Below are 19,404 nucleotides of genomic sequence, written 5' to 3'. Positions count from 1 at the left end.
GCGCATCATTCTATCTTCTCTTCTGAAAGTTCCCCCTCCTTCTAAAAGAAAGAGGTCACTACTTCCACGAGTGGGCCCTTGCGAGTCAAAAAAAATAAATGAATAAAGAAATAAAACCGACTCACCAAGACTTCAAAGACGAGAGGCATGAAGGAAGAGAGAGAGCTGGGATGAGTCATGTCGTTAATGGGTGTGTCCATGACTCTAATTAGCACTCCTTCATGCATATTCTGACCAGCTCTCCCTCTCTCTTGCTTCTTGTCCCTCTGTCTGTCTGTCTCTGAATTCACAGAATTTCAATTGAGTTCAGTTGGTGTTGCAGAGTCCATAATTTCAGCATTCTCTCGATCCATTTCTGTCACTTTCTCAATTTCTCTCCATCTCCTTTGTCTCATTTTGTCACTCCCCTCTCGGACTCTCTCTTCGACCTCCTGTTTGTCTTCTCTATCTGGCCACCGCTGGCTAGCAGAGTGTGACAGGAGGCAGCCTACAGGTACGTTAGCAAGGCTGGTAAACAGGCCAATCAGTTGAAAGGAGGACACAGTAAAAACTCAATAGCTCAAGTCTGGCATAGTGAGACGAGCCTAGTATAGGACTGGACGTCCAGGCAGACTCTTGTTCATCCCCAAAGATGATGAAGGAGGTTTAGGATAGTAACAAGCTCCTGTTGTGTATTTCACTTTGGGTCCTCATCATGACTCCCCTTTGAAATACTCTCTTTGACTCGTCTTGCTTTATTGGACGGTGAAGACAAGAATTAGACACCGATCCTAAGCTGCAACAAAAACTACAGTACGTGATAGCTGCATGGCACTGTATGTGCTTGATCCCACTGAGACGGCTGAGTGCCTCAGATCCATTGATTTCTGATACGATCTGAAGGGTTGTAGGGCTTTGACTGTGTTAAAGTTGAGGGTGGATGCACACGGAGGTTTGATTTGGAGTCTTGAAGCACTGCACTCGTCCCCCCTCATCCGCTGGAAAATCCTTGGCACGCGACTTGCCATCGACTGAGAGCTAATGCGATATGATACGACGTTGGCTCCACTGGACCGTCTCCATTTCTCTCAGTCGCTCGTGGCTTTCTAAGTCTGTGTGTATGTATGACTGCGTGGATGTCTTTCCACTTTATTCTCTGCCATGTCACCTAAGCCCCGCTGCCTCGTCTTCATATTCCCCCAGCCTCCTCCTTTTCTTCTCTTTCCTGATTTTAATTTTGCTCTCCGTGCTTTCATAGGGAGGCCTTACATTTGTTCCTCTGTGTAATGAACAAATGCCTGCTGTCAATGTCTTCCTTGCCCTGTGTCTGTGGGATTCCTGCCAAACACAGAGCAAGAGGGGGGGACACTACATCTCATTATTTTATAGCTGACGACCAGCAATGTGTTCCGTGGAGATTAAAAAAAAATGAATTACAGAGGCATCCCTCTCTCTCGCTGTTTCTCTCTCTCTCTCTCTCTCTCTCTCTCTCTCTCTCGATCTCTGCCTATTTCTTCCTATCTCATGTGTCGCTATGCACGTATCATTTTCTTGCTTTCTTTTTCTTCTCCTGTCTGTTTTTTGTACCCCTGATTTAGTGCATCTCTTAATCCCAGCGTCCCCTACCACTCGTACGAACATATAAACACGCCGTCACCCTAATCTGTCCTTCATGAACGGTGTGCTGTCTGTCACTTGGCGCTCAGCAAAAGAAAAGGTCCAGGGTGAAAACGGACAGGTCTAAAAACAGAGGAGCCATGTAGGCGCGCTTTTTCTGGCATGAGCGCTGTTTTCCTCCTCTGTTCTGCCCTCCCATCATCACTATTGCAGCCTTTCACCCATCATCTCCACACGGGTTCCTTTTCTTTCCTCCTGTCTCTCTTGGGTACCCATCCATCTTCTCCCACATTCATTCTTCCTTCTGTGCTTCTTTATCCACTCTTCCTCTTACATCCACTTGTTTCGCCCTCTGCGTCCTCTGTGCTTCTCATCACTGCCTCACCATTCCACCTCTCTTTCCATTTCCTGCATGAAATTGCAACCTATCTTCATTCTTCCTTACCTCCTTGAAATCCATCTGTTCAATTCCCCTGTGCACACCGTCCCTTACCTCATGTGCCGTACTTATCCTTCATTTTGTCCCCTCTCTTTCACGCTCTATCTTCCTTACATCTTTTTTTCTTCATCCCTCTCTCTTTTGTTCAGGCTCTCGTGGCTCCTATAGTAGTCAACACAGTCAGGAGCCCCTTCGGCCCTTGGGTTCTCCAGAACACCACATAGATCCCATCTATGAAGAACGTGTCTACCACAACAAGGGTCCCATGAGGAGCCTTAGTCAGAGCCAGGGGCCAGACACAGGGTCCTATCGCAACAACACCGGTAAGGCCCTTCCTGCCTTTCTATTATCAGTTACAGCTATGCAGTTTCATTCTATGATGTCTTTAAACTCATGGAACTGAATGTATGAGTCCTTTAATTTCATCTTCATTCTTAAACCTAAAATGTTCTTCATAACGTCTTTTTTCAAACTCTTGTGAATATTTAATATACTAACATATATCAGCTATGGCAAAGACCCCGTCCCTGCAGCTGCTGCAGACAGACAACACAGATTATAGGTACATTTAATAATGGAGCTGGGATAAGCTTGTATGAGCAGGCAAAAGATGTGTTCATTGGGAGCTAAATTTACATCAGTTTCCTTTTTATTTTGCAGCTCGCATTCATTCATTCATTCACTCATGTTTGTTGATGCTTGCTTACCCAGTGTCACGTATGCGTGATGTATACTCGTCAGGACAATGTTTTTCCCATGTGAGTTGAATGTTGCAGCCCACATTCAGTCAGTCAGTGAGTCCCACATTACTGTTTACAAGAACTTCATGCAGCCCAGGGACAATGGAGAAAATACATTCAGAGAGTAAAGAATAAGGAGCACTGAAAAAGCCATCATGGACCATTATGTTATTTAGAAAGTACCCATTCTGCATGTTTCTTTTCTTTTTTTTTCCCAGAAGCACAGTTGGGCACATCCTCTGTCAAACTCACACAGTCAGACGCGCTCATTCTCACCCCCTCCCTCCATTACTCCATTGTTGCCAGCAATGTATTTTTAATAGGGCCTCATTGAGCTTATCTCAATGTGGGTTTAGGTACGCCATGTTAATCCCATTACCGTATCATACCCACATGAAAACACCCAAGTCGGTCACGCCACGTTCACAGCTCCCTCGATGTCATTAACCAGCCTAGCCTTAATAGCTATCATTAGCATTTGGGTCAGAATCATAGCAGTAAATATGCCACTCCAGACCAGCGTTTGAGTCGATCAGTTTGACTCACTTGAAAGGAGTGAGAATTGCCTTAAAGCACAGAGCTCAGCTTTTGAAGCACATTTCAGAGTTAAGGGGTCATTTGGTTTCCGCTTATTCTTGTGGGATATCGCTTTGATTACTGTCGGTGAAATTCTGAGCAGCGCATATAGCGATAGGATTGTCTTTGCAAGCAGGAATTAATTAAATAAGTGCGCTTCAGAAGTGTACAAAGAGGATCCACTGTTATCTAGAACTCAGAGTGCCTTGCATTTGTCGTTTCAATAGATGGGTATAAGAAAACTCACAAAGAGAATTTGCACTGCAGCTACAAAAATCAATAGACTGTGGATTAGACCATGTACATTTAATTGCAACGCTTGAGGAACACAATGCACTTCTCCTGTGATACAGTATTTTAATAGATTATCTCATGTTGTTTGAGCTAAATTCTCCATCAGAGTATATCAGCATGAACCTTTTCCATCCACAATTTTACCCCTACTGCGCTTGGCCCATGTAACTGTAGTGGTAAATCAACACACCGAAGATGAACTGCACCTTGAAGCCAGTGGGCCGTTGAATTAAGTTTGGCCTTAGCGCAGCATGTTTTAAAAGTCACGTTAACAGTATGTGCAGGGACTAGGAGGTTGTCTAATAAGGATTCATAATGCACAGAGTGATAGCAAATAGTGAGCTGATAAGGGCTGTGCTGACATGCTGAGTGGTAAGTCATTAATTATGTCATTGCGCCTTTTCTTGGCATGGCAGCCTCACATTATTGGTTCATTAAGCTGGCATGGATCAATGTAATTAATTCTATAAGTCATTCCTTCTGTGGAAAGGGAAGGGAGACATTTGTGCGGGTATTTCATATTTGCAGAGAGGTAGTCAGTGGGGCTATATACGGCACACAGTTTCAGGCTAATTCAAGGCCAGTTTAAACAAGGCACTTGCAAGTCAAATGAAGCTCACAGTATGCATTGAGAACGTGGGCCACCACATTACTTAACTGCACACTTGACTGTGAAGAGGAGCTGCTTGATACAACAAAACCAATTTAAGGGACTATAATTGTACATGCAGTGTTTTTTTTTTTTTTTACCATGGCTGTTTCCTGACCCATTTTAGGACAGAGAGACAGGAGGAAGGAAATAGGGAGCAAGAACAGGACATTAAGAAAAGTAAAGCAGACACATAGTGGGGTCAAGGCTGATTTGGTAAGTTTGTTAAATGTACAGTGGCACTCTTGGCTTAGGTTTTACTTTATATTTTACGGAACTTGCGTCTGCTTTCAGCCTCCTCCATCCGTCAATAAACAAACAGACCTGTAGTCTCGGTAAGTCTGCTGGCATTTTCTTGCAGCGCGGTGGACAGCAGTTTGACAACACGCTTGCAAATTCAGTCAGGTCCAGTTTAAAGCACCGTCAGTTGTTTATCCTGTCTGTCTGTCTGTCACAGCTCAGTCCACTTTTACGTACTCTGTTGGCCTGAGTGTTACTGTAGATTAACATCATTGTCATGACATCCAAACAGAACTGAAGAAAATCTAAAAATAAGTTGTTACTGAACATCTGCTCTGCCTGTGTGTTTGTGTGTGTGTGTGTGTGTGTGTCTGTATCCGGTCAAACCTCTCTCTCGCATGCACACACCCTCCTTCTGTCATTCTTACTGACTGCTGTCTCACCCTCTTCATCCTCTTTTTCCTATCCGCGCAGCGCATACACACATCCACGCACCGCATAATAATTATTGTGCAGGTATGGGTGTGTGTCTGTGTTTCTGCACTATACATGTGTGTAGGCAGCGGCACACAGTGTTTCATTCTTGGATTAAACCAGGCCAGTGCCCCAGAGGACTGCAGGTTAATGTGGCCTATTTCAAGCGATTATTCCTGCATGGTCACAGTGTCTCTGACACACACGTGCACACACATGCATTCAGTCGCAGTGAGAAAAACCCTCAGGATGTGGTTCACACATTATTTGTCCAAAAAGACATTGTGTGTTTTTCATTTCAGCCTACAGTTTGTCACTACACTTTCCTTTCTGTTCATTATCAGTCTCTCTCTTCCTGACATCATCTCCTTCTGCTTCTTATTGTCTTCTTTGTATTTTTATATGTATGTCTACATTTTTTTGTCCTTTATCTCTTTTATCATAATCTCTATTCATTCAGACGTCAGTGAAATCTTGAGCATTAACTCTTCTGCCTTCTTTCATGCCCTCCTTGTCTTTTCTTCCTTCCTCATGCTCTCTGCCTCCTTGTTTTGTCCCTTTTTCTTCCTTCCCTCCTGCCTGTGCTCTTACATTTTTGTCTTTGTGCCTTCCCTCCTTATTTCATGAAAGCTATCTTTGCCTGTATTAATGACTCTGACCACTGGGAATAACAGCGGCTCTGAATGGATGTGGCACTTTTTCTCTTTAATAGCCTATCATCAGACCTGCACGTAGCTCAGGTGGCGACAGCGAGAATGGGTAGATTCACTGCCACGGCTATTTGTCAGGTGCATCTAGTAGCCAGGTTGAACTATTGCTGTTGATAAGGGGTGTTATGTAGTTTAACATTGCTCCCACCAGTATCTGTGGAGGAGACAGACACAAATTCTTTTACAATCATTAATCAATCAAGCCACAGTAAGCAGCAAAGTTATATTTTCTCAACCGTTAACAGAACCAGATAACCAAATGGCACAAAGCTGTGTGGGGGAAAAAAATGAGAATTTGCATTTTGTGTAATACTTGGCAAGCGGTTTACATCACATTTTTTACGTCACTACAGGAACACTGCTCTGCTCAGTCCTGTAGTTTTGTTCAAGTGTTTATGCCTTATCACCTGCCAACCAGACAGCACCATGGACAGTGCTTTATTCTGCATCCACTCCAAAAAACAAAGCCAATTAAGAGGCTCATCTAGGATACTCCAGTTTACTCTCTGTAAACCATAACTTTATGTGAAAATTATGTTGAGACTTTTTACAGAGAGGATATTCATTTGCCTTTGTAAATTGTCATAATCTTTAAGGTTGTGGCATCGCTTTTTGATCTGATGCTGTGTCGCCTCTGCTTAGGCTCTGTGCCTCGATCTTGCTCTCCTAAATGAGGACGGGTACTGATTTTTGCAGTTGAATAATGATTTTTTTTGGTCATTGAGTGCGTGTATTTTCCTGTCCATTTTTGGATAAATACAGTGACGGCTGTGGCTTTTTGAGACCCACAGAAAATGTGAACACACACTTTTTAATGTCAGGTTTATGCAATCAAATGCATGCAGTTCCCAGGACAAGGGATCAACTCTGTTACATAAGCACCAGGGTGTGTGTGTGTGTTATGATGTTTCTCGAAACCAAAGCAGGATTATTTTTGCTTGAAGTTGCGGCTCAATAGCAGTGGTCCCTTTTGCCAGCGCGAATGTGCACACACACACACACGCACGCACTCTGCACATGTGCAATAAGAAGGATTGAAAGAAATATGAAGAAAGCTTTGCATCAAACCATTAAACCAATCTGCTTCCCCCTTTAAATCTGCTGTGTTCCTTCTGTAATGAGATCTGACACCCTAATGAGGGGGACAGAACAGAGAGAGTGATGGAGGAGGGAGATGAGATGGAGAAAACAAGCCCAAGAGACTAGAGAGGACTTGAGAGAGGGTACAGTTACCGTATGTCTTCTGACCAGGAGGCAGGAAAAGTTCAGGGCACCTCTTGAATAGAAAAAGTGAAGGATCCTTGAAAAGAAAGGAAAAGGAAAAGGCTCGCTTTCATCCGGCACATATCCTCCGGTATCCATATGTGGTTTATAATACTAATTATACTCACTCGGGTTGTGTGTATGCATTTGTGTAGTTGTAGTTGATGGACATTATTTGTAGCTTTTTAAATACTGTACATACCCACATACTGTATATGCATACATGAATACATACGTACACATTCTTCTAAAGCTTAGAGATACTTGTCATGGTCAACACCTTGTATTCTTATGTAAGATTAAAAATAAAAATCTTGTAGTCCATACGAGTGATAGTGGTAATTCCTGCCAGTAAGTTTGCAGCGATCATTGTGAGTGCATGGTTGAAATCAGGGCAGTCTTACAGCGTAGCACTGGAAATTGATGCGTCTCAGTCGTCCTGAATCACCAGTTCTTTATCAATTAGTGTCCGATAAAACCTCTTTGCAGGAAAGCTAAAGCGCTGCAGCATCGTGAGACCTTTTGGCTGAAGCATCTCCCCAGTTACTCCAGTGTGTCACTCACCAGGCTCTGTCTGTCGCCGGGTTAGATTAGGTTTGTTTGGCCAGGATCAATTTCAGCTTGGCCCCTGATCCTGCTGGTCTTTTAATGAACCTACTGCCTTTTGAACGGCAGTAAAGAAAGAGTCGTGAATTTGCACTTTCTTATTAAGTGTTGTTTACTCCACTGTGAAAGCGTTTATGCTGGTTAGAGACACTATTTATGACTCACACTGCAGCCAGCTCTCTATTGAAAGACAATGTCTGAGATTAATTTATCTGAGGGTCAGTCTGAAAAATTGTTTAAAAATTGTGAACAAGCCGGACAGGAAGGAGCAGGGATGAAGAACTGAGGCGAGGAAGAAAGAAAATTGATTTATTTCTCTGCATTTTTAGATGATTTTTCTCTGCTGTGATCGGCTTTCTAACAGATGAATTGAGCTGTGACAGGCAATAAAGTTGTGACCTACACAACTATTCAACTTAGTGGACAACAACTCAATTTATAAGTTGAATTCAGGTGATTTATACTGTGGCTTAAACTTGTACAGTATTTACAGTGAGTTTTTGCTGAAGCCTCAGAAAGCTTTAATTACCAGCTCAAAGCATCTGACTTACCCCACAGATCAGCACAAATTCTTTCCCTTGCGGAAACATATGGCCCTTCATAAATGTAGGTTTAAGTCAAGTTGGTGCTAGTCACGCTGCACCACCTTCTCACACACAAACGCACTCACACAGACACACCAGCGGCCGCTAACATGGCAAGCACATATACAAAGCATGCACAGGAACACACAATGGCACAAACACACGACTTGTGGCTTGCGACTTGTGTCCCGTGCTATCTCAGTTTACACGATTAGCATATTCTCTGTTTTATCAGCAGTAATGAATTCATAAACATTGACATAAGCATTCATTTGTTTTGGTCCTCAGAGATCGCAGATAAATTGAAGTCAGCACAAAAGCAGCGTTGACTGTCTTCATCAAATGAAAAGAAACATTCATATCTGCTGTTTAAAGCATGTTTTATTCATTAACTGATTCACAGTTTATCGTTGTTTATGTTGGTTATTACTTCTGTGTTTGCTCTTTTTCTCCTCATCACGCAATATATACATATAAATAACCTGGCCTCACAATGGTATTGTATCTTTAAAATCAACAATCCCTCTGAAAAGGGTTTGAGAAGTGCCTTTTAGCCTCGTTTCTCATAAACCTGTTTCAATGTCACTCCATTATTTCGAGTGAATTAAACTCAAATGTACTCTGTTCGTTAGTCATGTTCAAGTTAAGTGTGATATTCATCCATTTGCAGACCCACTTATCTTATTCAGGGTCGTGGGGGGCTGCAGCTTATTTCAGCACACAGTGGGCGAGAGGAAGAGCGCACACAGGAGAGGAAATTCACACTGCACCTAAAGAGTGTCCAGTCCACCTAACCTGCATGTCTTCGGACTGTGGGAGGAAAAAAGGAGCATTTGTCTTTCATTTCTCGGATATTTGTCAATATGAAGAACATGAAAATGATTTCCCCCTGCAGTGTTCTGCCGTAAATTAATCCAAAAACGGCATGTCAAATCCAATGTGGTAGCAAGCGCAACATTATGCTAATGTAAGACAAGGCAAGCCAAGGCAAGTTTATTTGTATAACAGCCAGTTAACAGTATAACAGTAGTTGTGTTATATTCTACATAAAGAGCCCATTTCCACCTGGCATTCAATGGGATATGTGTTAGGGTATATTATCCAGATACTTGCTATTTTTAATGCGTTCTCGTTATCCTCATCGTCCTTCAGAGCAAAACTTGCATTTGAGTAATTTGAGATGGCAGCAAACCAGACTCCCCTAAAAAAATTATGGAATTTTCTGAGCTGTTGATTTAGGGGAAACTTTATTGACTTTGTGAGATGTAATATATTAATTAACGCTGCTTGCTCTCGAAATTTGAACAACAACCTATACTTTACCTTGAACCTTGCATAAACATTCGTTTTTACTTATCAGGATAACACGTCTGGCTGCAGATTGCATTTTGATAGCAGGTGGAAATGTGGTCAAAAGGACATTGAGACCAGATATGAATGCCATATATGAGCATTTCACTTGCAGTGACCATATGCCTTATATAAAAACAAGAAACTTACCTTTCCGTGACTTTCACTATTGTCCTTCCGCAGCACGATCATTTCGTAGCAATGACTGGCCTGGAGCCCCTACTGCGTCTAAGTGGCAAGCTTGGAGAAAGACATGGCACCTTGACTCATAGAGACAAGTGTCCCACAGCTCCCACACTGTAAAACTCTGTATGTTTGATACTGAAAGTGTAAAAGAGGGCATTTGTGTGTGTGTGTGTGTGTGTGTGTGTGTGTGTGTGTGTGTGTGTGTGTGTGTGTGTGCGTGCGTGCGTGCGTGCGTGGCCTCCAGTGCTTCCAGCTCAGGAACATCAAGAGCTGTGTGTTGGCCAGGAGGTTCTCCCAGGGATAAACAGAGGGAGAAACTAATCCTTACTCTCCTCCACATCCAAGCAGTGTGTGTGTATGTTTGTCTGTGTGTGTGTGCGAGCGTGTGTTTGTGCACGTGTGCTCCATCCGTGGCTGCTCTAGGCAAGGTTGTGTGTGCATGCTGCTGCATGGCCTTAAAGCATTAGAAAGAGACGTGTTACATGCACACATGTTTAGTCCATGTCAATCACTTGCATATGTAGAAACCCATGTTTGCGCACTTGTGCACACACACTATGCAAGTGTGTGTATGTGAGACAGATAGAGACTGTACTGAGGGGTTTTGTGTAATCGTGCTGAGCACTGAAGCGTGTCGAGAGAAAGGACATGTCCTCAGCTCTGATCACATAGTCTACTACAACCACAATAGAGGGAGAGAGATAGTGAGACAGAAGGGTGTTAGGGAAGAAAGGGAGAGAAAAACATGAAATGAATGGATGACGGAGAGAGGATGACACATGAAAAAAAATAATGGAAGTAGAGAAGGAGTGCAGCACAGCAAAAGAGAGAGGGCAGGGATTGAAAGGGAAGGATTCAGAAGAGATGGGTGAGGGGAAAAAAAAAAAAAGATGGATTGAGGTATAGACAGAGAGGGACCGACCTGGAGGGGGAAGAAAGAAGTAAAGAAAGGAGAAAAGGGCAAGGGAGTGATGGAGAAAAAGAAAGTGACAGAGACGGAGTAAGACTGAAAGAAATGGAGGCAGAGATGAAAGAACGGGGAGGACGGATGGACATGGAAAGCTCAGAGAATTGGTTTGATCTCTGTAGTTTTTCTTCCCCCTCTCCCTATCTCTCTCTCCCTCCCTCCTCCTGTTTTCCTCCATCTCTTGTACATTCAGCGAGGGCTCCCTCATCTCAGCAGCCCAATGAAAAAGTCTGCCCCGCTCCAAGCTAGCCGGCACCCTTAGTCGACTGGCTAATTGTGGAGGTATCACTGTGTCAAATGACTAATAGAGTTTCCCTTCCCGTCGCTAATCTGCCAGCAGGAGCACAGCCGCGATTTGTTTACTCCACACCGAAGCAAGGGAATACAAAGACACACCCGCCCTTTTATTTCCTCCCAAACGCAATTTCACGCCGCCAGAGCGTTAGGTGTGAGAGGTGTTAGTGGAGCATGAGCGTGCATGTGAGTGTCTGTTTGTACACACAAGGCGCATTTCACGATTGGTTTAATATTTCATGAAACAGCACAGTGAGTTTGCCTCGTGCTGGTCTTATTACGGACACAGCCTCTGACACTCTTCCATGCAGATGTTAGTCTTGCTGCACTTGAGAGGACCTTTCATTTTTATGTTTTATTCCGTCACCTCAAAACCAAAAACCTGAACTTCCAATTACATGCTTAATTTTAAACCTAAATTGAATCTAATTCTTATCTTAAGATAATGACGTTCTAACTGACATAATGTCTCAAAGACTGGTCAAAAACGTCCATTGCTCCAGAAGTCTGAAACTCCTGCTGGTTCTCACAAGGACAGGCAAACAAGAGCACATACACAATGACACATGCATGCATAAACAGGCGCCCACACGCTGATTTTTGCCAGGCAATATTGGCCCCAAAGGTCAAGTCATCAGTCAGAACACACCATTACCAGAGGAAATGATAAATTCAGCAGCACTCCATTTACTTAAGGTAGGAGAAGAAGAGAGGGAGAGCGGGCAGGAAGATTGAGTAAAGAAGAAAATGGAATGCATAAAGAGGCGTGGGGAAGCAGAATACAAAGTAACAGGATATGAAAACAAAAGGACGGGCAACACATGAATTTGGCAGAACATTTTGGGGGGATTTCTCTGTCTTTATGCTCCCTGCGATCTCAATCACGTGTGCTTTCTCTCTCGTTCTTTTTTCAACTTGTGCCCAAGGACTTCCCCACTCAGTGGTCACAGCACAGGCTATTAAGATAATTTGACAAGCCACTGTTTTCCAACTCCTTCTTTGGCTCTGGGGCTCGTCCTAGTTGGGTGTCTCTCGGTGAGCGCACACTGACACTGGTGGTGTTAGCTTAAAGTCCCGGCTGCTAATGAGACGTTCAGAAAGACAGACGTACCGCAGACACCATCCAAAGAGTACAGAAAAGACTGGGATTTGCTTCTGATGGGAGTAACTCTGCTTCATTACCCTCCCATACCCTCTGTTCTACGTGGCTGTGCTGTCGCAAACTCCACCGCCTCTTGTTTCCTCCCTCTGCCCTCTTGTTTGGCTCTTTTCGAAACTGCAGCTCTGTCCCTCATCTCTCAGATGTTTCTCTCTTTTTCCCAGGCTCTCTCGCCGTTTCTCTTTCCCTGCCTAATTCTTTGGATCTTTGTCAAATTTGGGGCATCAGTAGAAGAGCTCGCACAGCCTTTAGCCTCATGGGCATTGCATGGCAAAGTCTGAAAGTTGGATTTTGCACTGTCTGGCTGGCAATGGATTTTTGTTAACCTGATTTTGGAGTTGGGAAATAAAAATATGCTAATGTAGTTACATCATCCAAAAGGTTCCCTGTGCCTCTGGTGGGCCGACTAATGGAGTTTACCAGATATGGTGAGAAGAATTTAAATAAGAGCTCTGTTTAATCTGTCTCATGTACTAGATGCGTGGGGCAGATCAGAAGTGTGTGTTTGTGTGTGTGTGTGTGTGTGTGAGAGAGAGAGAGAGAGAGAGAAAAAGAGAGAGAAAGAGAAAGGTGAAAAAGAGAGAGATAAGAGGGTTGTGAAGGTCAAGTAAATGCCATCACTCAAGACAGCGCTAAAGAGCAAGTTTTGTTGGTCACATAACGATGAGACACTCAACCTCAGCACACACACCCACGTTCACACAACCTCTAATCCTTTGTTAATTTAGTGTGTGTGTGTGTGTGTGTGTATGTATGTGTATGCTATATAAAGTGTAAATGTGTGTGTTCATACGTTTACACTCATGCATGTTTTATGAGACGCACAGGAATGCTTGTGTCCTGCCCCATGCGTATAGTTTGAGTGTGCATGTGTCCCAGTTTGTGTGCACTTTGCCATCCAGACACATTTTCAAGGCTAATTCTCTTTGAAAGAGGAGGCCTGTGCTAATGTCCCAGTCAAGCACACGTCCACATATTGATTTCAAGGCCCCGTGATTTATCGCGTACTCCCCGAAGAACACATTTATGGTGTTTTTGCATGTGTGTACGCGTGTGTTTCTGTGTAGACGTACCTTTGTCCTAATGACGGATGAGGTGGATCCCCCCACACCGTCTGTCTCAGTGTTTTTACAGCCAGAGAAACGAGCCCCCCAGACTCACATTAACACCTTGATATATCACCGATCCGCCGCTCCAACACGACGGGGAGAAAAGGTGACAGCTACTGTGCCCCTGCAGGCTGCTTACATCGCAGTGCAAATCCCCATTCAATTTCCATCTCACCCTAAAGAGAGATAGCCTGCTGTTTTGCTTTTTTCTCTTTTTTTTATGTATTTTTTTAGTCCTTATTGCTCACCAGGCAGATGTCTCACTGTGTGGGAAAAGTTTCCGCAATCGTTCTCTAGCTACCTGCAAATATGCTTACGAGCAAAGTTTCCATTATTCATTGCATGGAAATGGGAGGCTAATGAGCCGTTTGAGTGACAAAGCTAACGCTGTTTACAAGCACTCTCTGGAAACTGTTGCTGAATGGGATTTTTACTAGGTTACCAGACTTGACATTGGAATAGGACTATTGCTAATTTCTGTTAACTAGGGTAAATCTTTTTTTTTTTTTTATAATCATTTGTCTGTATTCTGAAAAAAGTCATGTTGCTCTAACTAGAATTTACAGAAAATTTTCAGCACGATGTTGTCAGTGCAGTTTATGAGGTAATTCTGTTTTATATTTTTCAGACACTTTTGGTACGGAGCCATTTCATCAATCAGTAAACTGATCTCAAACTTTTGTGTGCTCAACTTCTGACAATTTTTCTCTTTTCTCTCTTCAATCCTTCCCTCTGTCGAACATTGGTCCTTGGTGTTAATCCTGGGCATGTGGCCAATGTTTTTCCATCCATATGGAGACGTGGTTGTCTTTTCCCAACAACCTGTTCGTCTCTGTGTCTGCCTCTCTGCTTCTCTCCTCTCCTTTCTTTCATCCTGTCCTTCTCCCCTCACCTTTTCCTTTGTCTTCTCCTCCCCTCCTCTCCTGTTCAACTCTGCCCTGTAGACCTGACCCAGCGTGTCCATGACCAGGTCCTAAGTTATGTCCTCTGTCCCTACTTTCCCACCATAGCTCCCTCCTCCCCTGGTGTCGACTCCGCCCCTTTGCAGCGCACAGGAAGTCATAGCACGGGAACAGGAAACTACAGCCGTGGCGGGACCAACAACTATGCCACAGTGGGACCAGGCTACACCTCAAGTGGAGGTGGTGGAGGCGGAGACTTGTATGGCTCAGACCCCTATGTGGCGGACCCATACCGCACCCTGCAGTACTGCCCTTCAGTGGTCGAATCGCCCTACAGCAAGTCTGGACCAGCTCTGCCGCCCGAAGGGAGCCTGCAGCGTTCACCTTCCATTGACTCTATTCAGAAAGACCCCAGGTAGGATGAAAGGGGTGTGTGCGTGTGTGTGTGTGTGTGTGTGTGTGCATGCACATGAACGCGAGCATCTGTATACAGTACATGTGTTTTATGGGGTTTATTGGACCACAACCTGCGCACATCATGGAGCATAGCGTGATTAAACGCACTTTGAAAGGACAAATGTGATAAACAATCCATGTGTTGGTGTGTGAGAGGATTTAATAAGTGCAAGGACACACATATGTATTACTACTGTACATTTGTGAGGACATTTCATTGACTTACATTCTTTCCCTGGAGGCTGGGTCTGTTCTTGTGAACAGGTTATGAAAATGTGTTGAATACATAGCACATGCAAAACATGCAAGGATCTGCATAGACGGGAGCATGTGAGGATGAAGTGTAATCCAGGAAGGGCGGATTGACTAATAGATTCATAAGTCTGAAGGCCCATGAGATACCAAAACGCTGCACAGCAATTTATAATACTACGAGGAAGGATTTTAAAGAACTCTCAAAGGTTCATGTCAACAGCAATCATTTTATCTGCCGTCTAGACAGCCGTGAAGTAAACAGGAATTACCACGTTTACCTTACAAAGTACCAGGAATGTGCGCTTGGTTATATTTGATTGGCCTACTCAGGATGTTGGCAGATGATGTCGCATTGGGCTGATACAAAAGTTGACCCAAGTTCAACTTTTTTGCCAGACGGCCGTGCATATTTTTGTCTGAGCCCTCTGTGCTGGACCCCAATGAAACACAAAAAATGTTAAGAAAGAACATTTTGTGAAAGGCAGTGCCTCTCCAGTCACTCACCGGCTGCTTTAGAAGCTCCATTTCACCTCCCTTGGTGTCACGGTGTGTGTAACAGAGTCTTACTGGGCTGTGATCACTTCCATCCTCTTGTCTCTGTAATTAAGTAAAGCACACTCTCCCCTATAAATTCATATATATATGTATATATATATATATATATTTCCCAGGACCCTTGATGTGTAATTCTTTTAATTGCAGAGTGAGAGGGACTGAGATGTGCATGGATCAAGTCTCAGAAGCAGTTGTCAATCAGAGGAGAGAGACAGGGAGAGCAAGCAAGGGACAAAGAAAGACAGATATGACAGAATAAGAGCGAGAGGATGGGAGAGAATTATTTACACCGAGAGAAAGAATGAACAAATGATGTACTCAGTCAGATAAACGCACAATCGTCCTCAAGATGAAGTATCTGATAATGAGTGGAATGATGGTTAATCACTGATGTAACGTGATTGACTGGCTCAACACTGCCTCCTTTTTCACACAAACACACAATGTTCCCTTGCAGTGAAAAACTTATTTATAGGTTGGACTTCGTTTTTCAAATGAAACAGAATTCTCTGCTCTCTGACTCATGGGCGACTGCTTTACCTTTTCTCTTTTAAAAAAGCAAAACTTTCTTTTTCCTTTTCATAGTCTCACCGAGGTTGTGAAGCCTTTGTTGTTTGCTCTCTGTTGCAGTTTGTTGTCGGCACCGTGTTGTTTGTATACACGGAACATTCCTCTCGAATTCAGCAAGAGGCAAAGCAGTAATATATGTTCTGTTTTCTGTAAGGTATCTATACCAGCCAGTATTGTGACAAAGGCACATTAGTCACACTGCAACAATATAAACAGTGGCAACAGTAAGTAAGTTTCTCAAAGAGACGCTGTGCAGAGAAGAAGCAAGAGCTGAGCCCAGGTCAGCAAGATAAGGGTCTCATGGATTGCAGTCTCACACATATTCACACATATAGTGCACTCACTATTTGGCTGCCTGAAAACATGTAGAAAATGATGTGTCTGTGTGTGTAAAAGAAAGAAAAAACTACAATGTGAAGCACATCAGAGAGCCTGAAATTTGAATGCTCATTAAGGGATAATCCTGTAAATGTATTAATCTATTTATCAAGCTGTTGGAGATCAAGTTGTGCTTTCGTACTGTGGGTTGTTTGCTGCCACCCATCACGGTGCAATATGGAAGACAGTTTTTAGATCTGTGCTGCTTTTTTACTGTCTAAACTGCTTCAACAAAGGTGGTGAAAACATTTAAAAGTTAATTGCAATGTGTTAGTCAGAAGGAAAGACGTGGAAGAGGAGAAGTTCTGAAAATAGAGCCGATCAGCCTTTTGTCATTTATCTTCATCTACAGTTGAGCTGACTGATGCTGGGTGAAGATACACTAGCTGTATGCTATTTACAATGAAACAACTATGGTCAGAGCAGGCTCGATTTCTCTTCTAACTCTGTTAACTTTGAAAATGGAGACTCTGCAGATAATGTAGAAGCAGGTTTTAGGAAGTAAAATGTGCTTCTAAACATATACACAAACTATTATCTTTACGGTACTTGCAAGACAGTGTTTATTACTGGCCCATTGGAGTCATTAAAACATTTACTCATACACAAGCACACATAAGAGATCACTTTGTTTCCCTTACCGCTTCAAGCTTCATATACTGCATGTACAGAGAAGCACAAAGACATCTTGTTTTTCCTCCTGGTGCACTTTATTTTAGACAGTGAACCTTATTCAGACGCTGTTAAAGAAATGCAGCCATTTCTTACACGGTTCCAGTGTTTTGAGAGCGCTTTTGCGTGTTGGATGCCTCCCACAGAGTACAGTAAAACCTTATTTAATTAAAAGTTACAAAGTTATTTATGAGTGTTTTAAAATTCGGACTTTACTAGCTGGAGCCTGATGTTGTGTAATTGCTGTAGACTCAGCATGTTGTGTGTTTTCATTCATTTGGGCCAGCCATGAACGGCAAGTTCTGTAGAACCACAGGAAGCCAAAGTTCATAAAACCTGAAAAGAGAATGTAATGAGTGGATTTTCGCAGCAATACCACATTTTGGTATTCCAGTCACAAATGCTGTATCCCTGTAAGTACAAGCGCATTGTTCTGACTGCAGCGATGAAAGACAATGTACACAAACACTGAAAGGCTTAAATGCGTCAGTATCAGAATTCACTGTCCCGTACAAATGGGAGAAAGTGTTTGTTTTTACCCCTGATGGGCTCAGATTGTTATAACAAGTGTCTGACATTATGGAAAGGATCCCTACAGACGCTTTGTTAAAGAGCAAGATCCTTTTTGTGTAACCAGAAACAGCTGCTATACTGCTCACACCAAAGTCACCAGACTCCATTTGCAGAAACAGTCATTTTATCGTCGTAAGACACACTTCATAGTAAAACTCACTAAAACCTTCTTTGTTCGTCTTTCACTGTTCCAGCACTAACCACCTTCTCTGGCTTGGTCGAAATAAACTCTTGATTCACTGACTTGGGAGAGGGGTGAGAGAGAGGGCGGGCGTCAGAGGGGCAGGGGGAGAGAATGGCCTGTAGAGCTGGAATGTCTTCGCATCTAACTCGGAAATTGTCGGACTTCAACAGATTTTCCTTGTAAAATAATTGTAATTACCAGATAAACCCTGCTTCTCGTCGGCATTGATGAAGTGAAGGTAATTGTGATGTAGCTTTTGTTTGACAGAACTGCAGCAGTCAGTGGTCAGAGCTAGCTTGTCTGCCACCAATACACTTGGTTTTCTAGCTTTCTTTCTGCATGGCTTTTTGTTTTAATAGCAACTCCAAGGTATTTAAAAATGTCTTCAAATTCTCCCATTTTGATTTTTATCTAATCCGTTAGCATATTTCACATCATATCATACATTTCTCTTTGCCATGAGGTTAAATGGCCTCCTACTCAAACTCAAACTCTCTCTCTTGTTGTAATTGGATCTAGCTGAGCTAACATGAAGTGCTAAATGAGTTATCAGCAATTAGAGACAAGGAACAGTCTGAGTGAGGGCAGAGGTTATGTCTGTGTGTGTTAACGTCTGGGTAAGTGTGCGGTGTGCTCAGGAGAAGGCGGTGTATATTTTTTATAAGTCATTAGCATATTCTAAGCCTCACTCATGTCCATTATTATGTGCATGTGTATATATATATAAATGTGTGTGTGTGTGTGTGTGTGTGTGTGTGTGTGTGTGTGTGTATGTGTGTGCGCGCGTGCACGCACTGGCAACCAGTAACACAGTTAGGGGCTATTACTGTTGCAGAGGAGTGAGCGCAATAGAGCAGAGGTGAGGACGGCGACACAAAGAGAAAACTCAATAACCGCTAATGGATGGGAGTGAAGACAGGAGAGGAGGAAGAGAGGGAGATAAGGGGAGGGAGGAGGGATGGAAGAAGGGAGTGGTGAAGATGAAGCTAAAGCGAGGGAGGCCGATGAACACAGCGGAAGAGGAGGAGGAGGAGGAGGAGGAAGGGAAGAGGGGAGGCATATGTAGGGAAGATAAAGGGAGGAGGGGAATTGGGTAGAGAGGGGAAAAATGGAGGTTGTTAGATAGATGAAGATTCAAGATGGAGGGAGGTGAATAAATAGAAGAAAGAGGGAGCAGAAGTGAGGAAAGGGGCAGAGCATAATGTAGATAAGTGTTACCCTCCATTGTTTTGTTTGTGTGTTTTCCTATAAGCTTTCTCCCGAACAGAGATCTCACAAGCACCAAGTTTCCTTCTTAAATTGAATATTAAAAACAACATCGGGAGCCAGATGAGGAGGAAAATATTGAGCGCGGACCCACAAAACCAATGAAAGTATGGCGGGTTTGAAGGGAAGACAAAAACCAATAATGAAGGAAATGAAAAAGTAAAAAAAAAACAACAAAGGGGATTGGGAGAGTCTTAAGTGAGGGAAGACAGCACAGAAAGACATTAGCTTAGGGAATAAGGGAGACGTACCTTGAGGGATCGAAGGAGGAATAAGGAATGAGGGAGGGATGCAAGACATGAAGGGGTTTCTGGGAGGATAGAGTGATGAACATTAGCTCAGAGCTCAGGGAGTTAA

At 43.3% G+C, this 19,404-nt stretch overlaps 1 protein-coding gene across 5 annotated transcripts in view; it reads left to right on the top strand.

Annotated features, from left to right (window-relative positions):
• Positions 1–19,404, top strand: part of ctnnd2a (catenin (cadherin-associated protein), delta 2a) — a 229,627-nt gene that overhangs the window by 120,093 nt on the left and 90,130 nt on the right. For 3 of the 5 annotated variants that reach the window (XM_076761326.1, XM_076761323.1, XM_076761324.1), the window contains exons 11-12: positions 2,185–2,358; positions 14,181–14,553. In XM_076761326.1, coding sequence (XP_076617441.1) covers positions 2,185–2,358; positions 14,181–14,553 — 547 coding nt within the window. The remainder of the gene's footprint in view (positions 1–2,184; positions 2,359–14,180; positions 14,554–19,404) is intronic. The other 2 variants (XM_076761325.1, XM_076761327.1) reach the window with 2 other exon arrangements.

The sequence above is a fragment of the Chaetodon auriga genome, chromosome 21 (genome assembly GCF_051107435.1).
Source record: "Chaetodon auriga isolate fChaAug3 chromosome 21, fChaAug3.hap1, whole genome shotgun sequence".
NCBI lineage: Eukaryota > Metazoa > Chordata > Actinopteri > Chaetodontiformes > Chaetodontidae > Chaetodon > Chaetodon auriga.
The sequence above is the reverse complement of the archived record's forward strand: the minus strand, read 5'-3'. Positions and strand labels throughout refer to the sequence as shown.